Below are 8,537 nucleotides of genomic sequence, written 5' to 3'. Positions count from 1 at the left end.
TTAGTTTCAGTAGTGATTTTAGAACCAGTCATTTTCTTCACTGTTCTCTCACCCAGATTCGTCTTGGTGTTAATGATTCCTCTGGAGCTCTGTGTGTGCTCAGTAACCTGAGTGATCTTTCCACTTATTTTACTCCTATGTATAGGGTCATCTAGTTCAAAACCCCACATTTTGTTTTTAGGGGAAAAGATAGAGTCCTGCAGCATGAAAGTTGCTTTTAGAAATGAAAGACAGTTACAGGCAAGGGAAGGGAATAAATCATAAGCTGGGTAATAGCTGATCTGTGATATCATCCCTGCATGGGATCAGTGATCACGTTGTCCTTTAGTTTCCAAAAACTTATTTCTGTTCTGAAGAAGGAGCTGTTTTTCCCAAGAAGGTTAAGCCAGGAGTGGGAGAGAGGATGGAAAGGAGAGGGGGATGTAAGATCTAGAAATAGTTTTTGAACAAAAAGTGGTTTCTGTTACATCCTTGAGTCTGAAGAGTGGCATCTAAGGGGTCTAGGGTTCATACAAAGCTATTGCTTTGTAATGAGACAAAAATTAATTAATAAAAAAGCAAAGGGAAAAAAGCAAAACAAAACAAAAGAAGGGATGGCAGAGGGAAGTGTGCCGTAGATAGGGCAATGGCTTTTTAATGAGACAGCTGGATGGATGTTGTGAAATTACTTGCTCGGAGATTGCTTTCAACACGGGCAGCCTGAAAATTGTTTTCCTTGTAAAATCCAGAGCATAATCTCTAGCTGCAGATCTTGCTTTTAAATCATGTTTTAGCTAATACGCTTTTTCAGAAGGATTTGCTTTCTTGTTGTCTCGTTGTTGCTGGATTTAATATAACCGGCTTCTGAAGGAATTAAGCGAATTCCAGGAAACGCTGGCTGCCAACCAGACCTCTGTTATCCTCACCCCACCGTGCCGAGCGACCAGGCCTGGGGACAGCCTCTGCTTCCTGGGGACTCCCTCCTGTGCACACATCTGATGAGCCTGTGAAGGTGCAGTCCTTTGGGTAGGTAGGGGGATGACTTCGTATTCTGAAACAGCACCGTTAGATGTACGCACACATCAGCTTTGGGGCTGTAGATGCAGCCTTCCAGATAATGCTCTTGCACAGGAAACTGATAAAACTGATCATAGCTTTTTTTTTTTTACTTCTTTTTTTTTTTTTCCCCTCTCATGTCACTCTTGCACACAGGCTCTAGTGTGGTGTCACTCTGAACGTGTTGAAGGCTTAGCTTAAAAAATGCTTAAGCACTTCTTCACTTTTTGGGTTGTTTAGGGATGTTTTCAAAACATCTTTCCCACCCTGCTGAAGTTCAGACAGAATCCAATTTCTGCATAGAAATAAGACAGAATTATTTTGCAATTCTGGCTCTGAAATACTTTTTAAAGAAGAAGTCTTAAATCTGCATCAGCTGCTGAGGGGTAGCTTGCAGGATTTCTCTGGACTGTAGTTGCTTTGGGACGTATCTACAGCTTTTGGCATCATCTCTTCTCTGTTTTTGTCTGGCTGAGTTTCACACTGGGCTCCAATTTGCTGATTGTTTTCTGTAGAGCCAAAATGAATACTTGCAAAAAATGGAGATCTTTAGGGGTCTGCACATAAACGTGTACCTCAGATCACATGATCTGCAGTCAGTATCTGGCAGCAGTGTAGTGGGGAGAGGTAAGAAAGGGAAGTGGGCTGTTAATGCTAGAATATTCTCTGCTATATGCACAGTACAGTGTAGGATAACAAAGAGCTTGAAGAAGCTTTGTAAACTTGTAGAATAGCTTGAAGGCACTTCTGGACATTTTATGTTTCACATTTTCCTTAATTATTTGGATGGTGGGGCAGAGCTCACCCTCAGCAAGTTCCAGGTGTTAGAAATCAGATAGAAGGGCTGATACTTGTAGGGCTGCCTGACTGGGGCAGGCTGGAGAAATGGGTTCTATTGAAGCCTAGGAGGCTTCAATACAGGGAAGTGTCCCCTCCTGTGCACCGGGACAGGGTGGGGAATGAGTGGCAGGCAGGGATCTCATCCACGTGTGTGAATACCTTACATGAGGAGGAAAGAGCGAGGAGCCAGTGGAAGAGGCAAGAGGGCACAAACTGAAATTTGGGAAATTCTGTTTAAATGTAAGATAAAAATTCTTCTCTGCGAGGGTGGTCAAGCATGGGCATCCTCTGAGATGTTCAGAACCTTCCTGACCTTGGCCCTGAGCAGCCTGGCCTACCAGAGCCTTACCCCAGAGGGAGAAGGCTGTAGATGAGAAGGCTGTAAATGGTTTTCCAGAGGTCCTCCCAGCCTCTATGATTCTATGATACAGAATTGGAGTCTCTTTCATGTGGCTGTGAGTTGCTTTGCATAGTGCTTGAAATATGTTGATATTAATTACAGACTCAAAGAGCAGATGCACGACAAAAATAAATACAATCGCAGTGGGAAGCTTTCCTTCCAGTGCTGAGAGGATGCAAATATTTGTCTTCTTCCTTTTGTGTCCTAATGAGGCATCCTTATAAGGGTTTTCAGGGTACCACGACTCCTCCTAGGGACTGTGGAACTTGATCCTGAGAAAAGTATCTTGGAAACAGTGCAAGAGCATGGCTTGAGGCTTTAGGGGTCTGGGACAGTTGCCCTTGCTAATATGGGAAGCTTCAGTAGGTCTGTATTCTTAAATCAGGCTGTAGGATGGTGCATGTAGTGATGAGAGGAGCTCTGTTAGGTTTTCTCTGTCTGTTGTGCAGAAGACAAAGAAGTGAAGAGCTCAGAACTGTGGCAGTTGAGGTCCAGGCTGGGCACTAGGTTTGCAGTGGGGGATATTAATCTCTGGAACAGACTGCTTAGGGCAGGGATGGCATTTCCATTGCTAGAAATTTAAGGCCTTGCAGGATTGGATGAGCTGCTCATGGTGACCACGTCTTGAACTTGGGGTGGATCATCTCCTAAGGTCCTTTTGATTCCATGCTCCTGGCCTTCCAGCTGGGCTCAGCACCTGGAGAACCACATTTGCTAATATCAGGGCTACTTTCAGGAATTGTTGTGGATAAAAGGGCTGGCATTCATGGCTGTAACTTGTCTTTGTGCTATTGCTGTGGAATAGCTGCTGTCTCTCCCCTTAGCAATTGCCTTTGAATGTGTCCTCTTCATAATGAAGACTGATAACCTAGAGCTGCCTGTCAAAGCTCAGCAGCTCTGTTTATAGAGGTTTGCAATTAAAAATGGATCTCATATATAATTAAAAAGGATCACGTAGGCTTTGCGCCTTGCATTCAAGAATAAAGAGGCTGCCATCTAGGAATCCAGGCAGAAAATGGAGATGCTGACAACCAGCTCCTACTTTTGTGCTAATTGCTAATCATCTGCTTTGTTCAGTATAATGCAGCAAGGATTGTGTTCGTGTTGTGAGCCATGTAGCCATTGCACTCCTTGGAGGTGTTCCCCAGTAGCACCCCATGGGTAAATAAGAGATGCTGAATGCCTGGGTGTAAGTTTGCCAGCTTGTGAAAGCCAGGAGCTCTTGTGAGAACAAAAGTAATCAACACAACCCGGGAATGGCACGGTTTCAGGCAGCTGCTCACTGCAGGAGCATTGTCCTGGCTGCTTTGGGCTGTGAAGGTGCATCTGTGTGTCATTTGGTCCATGTGTGTACCTGAGGTGCAGCAGGAAAAAGATTCTGTGCAGTGTTTTTTTCCTCTGGCTACCAACCTTTTGTGAAAGGTAAGTGCTAAGGCTGTTCGCAGCAGACTCTGTGCAAAGGCACTGGTACACTTAGATATCTACAAGTCTGTAGGCAGGAATGTGTGTGTACGTTATTTTCTGCTGTGCATTTGGTTTGTATCAGCAAAGCCCGAGTCTCCCAGAAGCTGATCCTATCTTCTGAAGGCCCCAGAACCATGGATGGGTCTGTAACAACTTCTTTTTAAGAACCATTCATTCTTTCAGCCACTGGGATGCCTCAGTTATACTCTGCTGTGGTTACCAGGACCTGCAAGTGATAGTTCTGAAGGAGAAAAGGCAGGGACAAAAGGGCTTTGAGCTGATGAATAGCTCAGGCAAGGCATATCGTGTCTAATGCTCTTCCTTTTGTTCACTCAGGTTTGTAACTCTTCCAAATGGTGTGCTCCAGATTGTTGACGTGCAGGAGAGTGATGCTGGGGTGTACCACTGCGTGGCCAGCAATGCTGCTCGGAAGCGCTACAGCAACGCTGCAGTTCTCAGTGTCCTGAAAGGTGAGCTGTGAGGTGCTGGCAGGGACAGGTCGGTCTGGTGTGTGATCTTTAAGGTCCCTTCCAACCCAAGTCATTCTGTGATGATTCTGTGTGCGTGCTGAGAAGTCGTGTGTGATAGCAAGGTGGAAGATGAGCAAAAGATGACGTGTAGAGCAAGATGCACAATCTAGCAAAAGAAGCAGTCAGAGGATGGAATAGTTAGCAGGGCTGTGTCTACCCAGATTGCATAGCAAGCTGCTCCAGAGGAGCAGTACATTGACACGGACTAGCACTGTGTCCATGTGGCTGGCTCACTGCCAAGCTGTGGGGAGGCTCCAGAGATCTCTGTGCCATTTGGGAACACCCTCATCTGGGATTTCTGCAGGTGACGCAGACTGAGCAGGGCTTTGCATGTGAGCTGTCCTTTGCTTCCCTTTCTGGGCCTCAGCCTCTGTGTGCATTTTTCTCTGTAAACCAAGAGCATGGTGGGCAAGTCTGGGCAGGGGAAGGGAGCTGAGAGCCTTAGTGCAGGGGGTCTCCAGACCCTGCATACTTCCCAGTGTTGTGTAAGCCTCATCCTGCGAGTGGGTGAGATCACCAGGTCTGGCTGAGCTGTCTCTGCTCTCTGGATGGTGTCTCTCGGCCACGTCGGTCTGCTGCTCGTGCTGAATCCTGTTTGTTTACATGGCAGATTTCACCTTGAAAGCTCTGAAATGCTTCCCAGCTCCTTTTGTCTTTGTTTAGGGATTTTTTGCTTGGCATTCTGCTACCAGTGTATTTTCACAGAGATGGCTTTGCTGTTCATCCATCAGCAGGGAGTGTAATTAACTGTGGAGCCTGAGAATACACCTCTGATCAATGGATTGTGTCACGGAGGTAATCTGTATGGAATCTTCAGAGAATTCATGAGCAGCTGAATGCTCTGTATCTAATTGTCAGCCACTGCCAGATCCTCTGTGTGTTTAATGAAGCTCAGAGGCAAGGAGAGCATTTGCTATGGGCAGTTCCACATTCCAGAGACCGCTCTGCCATTGGGTCTGGTTTGATATCAATAAGTGATATTGATCAAGCTACAAAGGTGAATGTGCTGTCCTTGGCATCGTAACTTGTTCAGCATAATTGCATCTTGTATTCTGCAATGTTTAATCTGCTTTGCAAATGGAGGCAAGGGAAGAGGTTAAATGGGAAGTGTTCCTTCTGGAGCAGCAGCCGGCTGAGCAGATTTCTGCCTGGAGTTCTCGCCCAAATCTCGCTTCTGCAGCACTACACCACCCGCTGGCTGCAAAAACAAATATGCGAGGTTGAGTTTTTCACCAGATTGAGCTGATAGTGATGAAAAACATGCCTGTTAAATCTCTGGGGATTTTTATAATTGGGGAAAAGTATCTCCGAGGCAGATGGGAAACTGTAGTGACCTGTGCAGGCTGCACACTCCTCCAGCAGTGACTGGCATGGTATTGATCCTTTTGAGTTTCAGCATGTCTCCATCAGAGGCATGTTTCTGGATGCCTGAATGGCTTGAGGAGTTTTTTACTCCCTGTTCGGAAGTAGCTGGTAGTAGTTGGAGCGAACCGTAAGGCAGAAATCCTTTGGCTGGAGGAGACTGGAGAAGAGATGTGAGAGAATGAAAAGAAAACAAGAAAAGCTCAAGGTACAGCTATTTAGTATTGCTTGAGTTGCTTGTTCAGGCATTTCAGAGGCCAAACTATTCCATGTCTGCTGGCAGGAACAACGAAACAGTGCCATGTGGTGATGACTGTGAGTGCTCCGGGTGGACTTCAGGGCTGTGCTGGTTGTAATGCAAACGCTTCCACTGGCAGTGGGTAGGCAGGTCTCAGGCCTGGGAGCTCCTGCTCATGCCTCTACTTCTGCCAGGCATTGCGGGGCTGAGCTGGCTGTATGTAGCAAAAGAATCTGTTTCCCTGTAGATCTTCTGCCCAGTTCCTGTTGTTGGGTGATGGATGGGAGTTATTCCATCTGCTTTATTAAAGACCTTTTCACAGGAGTGACTGCAATTAGCACAACCCTTTTCTACCACGCTAAATCCCCACTAAACACTCCCCAAAGTGTGATTTCCCTTGGTTGTATGCCTTCCCCATCACATGCTGAAGGCTGCGCTGTGTGTCAGCGGCCGTGCAGAGGCAGAGCAGAGCGCGGCGGGCTGCGAGCTCTGCAGATGTTTGGGCTGTGCAGACTTCATGGTACAAATTTCCAGACGTTCCCTGGAGAATTGGTGTTGTGAGCAGCCGGAGAGCAGGCCTCTGCCATTCAGCCCTGAAACAGAGCCTGCTGTAGGAATAGGAGCAGAGGGATAACTTGGATTTTTCCCCTTGGATCTCCGCTGCTCCCAGCAGATGAAGTGCTGAGCCCATCTGGCAGTGCCATCCCTTCACCCTTCAGGTGCTTCTATCTCAAGGAAGGATAGGAGAAAAGATTGGGCATCGTGATGTGTGATCTCAGCAGGTCGCTTTGCCTGTTGCTCCGCTTCTCCCCTCCATGCTATGCACAATGTTGGCTCTTTGTGCTGTTTCTTTGCCCCACATCTGTTGTGGTATGGCCTGCATGCCTGTAGAAAGGTAAACATCCTAGCAGCTTCGGATCACAACAGAGCTCTGGGCTGAGAAGAGTACAGGAGCTTAAAACAAAGCTATCTGTTTTGAGATCCTGACCCCACAGCTCCATCCTAGAGATTTCAGTGTTTATCTCTGCAGTGAGAGATTGGTCACCGCAGCAGAATGAACAAAGCATGGTCCTGCAAGACAGGGCTCTTGGCATCTCTGCTTTCTGACAGTGTGCCACAGAGGAGAATCTGCTCCTTAACTCTTTATTTGTTCCAGAGGCAGAAATTACAGTAATAGGCTTGAAGCTGCTCTCTTAAAATAATGTGTCAATATGGGCATGTGGTGCTGGAGATTTGCATGTTCAGGTGAGTTGCAGATCCAGCTGCACCTGCACAGGAGGATGCTGATGTGTTACCTGGTGGGGTATGTCTTTTTTCTTGTATCCTTGTGCACCCTATTCTTGACTTGTGCATGTAGAGTAACCACAGCTGTAACGTCAGATCACATTTCATGCTGATACTTGGGTAAATATCTTTGTCCCAGACCAGGCTGGTTAGAATCAGAATGCCCAGGCAGCCTTCCTGGGACAAGACATCAGTGCAGCAGTGTTGTCACAGTGGGCACAGCCATGCCCATGTGATCCTGCCTGCACTGGAATAAACACAGGAATGGGGAGTACAGATTTGCATGTGTAGATGCAGCAGGGCTGGGGGCTGCAGTGGTAGGCCCCCGAGGAGCCTTCCAACAGATGAGCACATCCTCCCTGAGCTGGGATTTAGTACTATGTTATTAGAGATGACACCACGAGATTGCCGTTGGCAGAACATCATTTACGTTGACAGTTGTAGCAGCTTACTGCAGCAGTGTCCCAGGAAATGTATTTTTCAGTCAAGCATTTGTATGAAATACGATAACAGGGACAGAGCTTGGAGGCAGCTGTGAAACACCTTTGCATTTTGTGTTCCTTTGGTGTTCCTATTGCGGTGGCTTATTTGTGGGTGTTAAGGGAGAGCCAGGCTCTGGGTGCTGGGACCTGGCTGGCTTCTGCCCCGAAGGCTGTAGGAGAACACAGCTAGAGGATTGGACCAGCTTTGGGGCTCATTGGGAAGGTGGTGATGAAGTGAGCAGCACTCGCAGTTGGCCACCACCTCGCAGAAACAGACGTGCTGTTACCACAAGTGGGTTTTCAGTCCCTGCATGTGTGAATGACGTGCAGGATGCTGGGTTGGCTCTCAGCCTGAGCCCTTCTGACACGCGCTGTGCTCCCCTCGCAGCTTGGGATGTGGGTGCCGTGCAACATGGGGCAGGGGGAGCGTGGGGAGAGCAAACACTTTACTGCGAGTTGTTGATTCAGCCAACAAGTGATGAGCTTCTCCTCTGTAGATGGGGGTATCCCAGCTTCAGTCTGCAACTGCTGTGTCCGTGTTCCTTGTCTCTTCCGCTGAGCATTGTCCTCTGTCTCTGTTCTTGTGTAGCATCCTGGTTTTCTTCTCCCTCTGGCTCTTAAGCAGGGATTTGCTCTGCATTTGGCATCCCAAATTCTAACCCACAAGGACTCTGTTTGCACACATTTCCCAGCTCAGGTTTCTGCAGGTAGCTGAAGCTGTTCACGCATCAGATCTGCTGGATGTGAAAAATGCTCTTGATTCTTCCTTTGCAGTAGAAGATGCTAAACCAACCATAGTAAGTATGAATTTAGAGGATGGCAAGATGAAGGAGGAGATGTACACTCTTCTAGCTTAATAAATGAATCTGCAAACTAAAAGTGACCTTCTGCTTAAGATGAAC

The 8,537-nt window shown here is 47.2% G+C and overlaps 1 protein-coding gene across 3 annotated transcripts in view; it reads left to right on the top strand.

Annotated features, from left to right (window-relative positions):
• Positions 1–8,537, top strand: part of IGDCC4 (immunoglobulin superfamily DCC subclass member 4) — a 79,386-nt gene that overhangs the window by 34,948 nt on the left and 35,901 nt on the right. For all 3 annotated transcript variants that reach the window (XM_010717580.3, XM_010717579.3, XM_010717582.3), the window contains exon 4: positions 4,076–4,209. In XM_010717580.3, the coding sequence (XP_010715882.1) occupies positions 4,076–4,209 (134 nt within the window). The remainder of the gene's footprint in view (positions 1–4,075; positions 4,210–8,537) is intronic.

Source organism: Meleagris gallopavo, chromosome 12, assembly GCF_000146605.3.
Source record: "Meleagris gallopavo isolate NT-WF06-2002-E0010 breed Aviagen turkey brand Nicholas breeding stock chromosome 12, Turkey_5.1, whole genome shotgun sequence".
In the NCBI taxonomy this organism is placed as follows: Eukaryota; Metazoa; Chordata; class Aves; order Galliformes; family Phasianidae; genus Meleagris; species Meleagris gallopavo.
The sequence above is the reverse complement of the archived record's forward strand: the minus strand, read 5'-3'. Positions and strand labels throughout refer to the sequence as shown.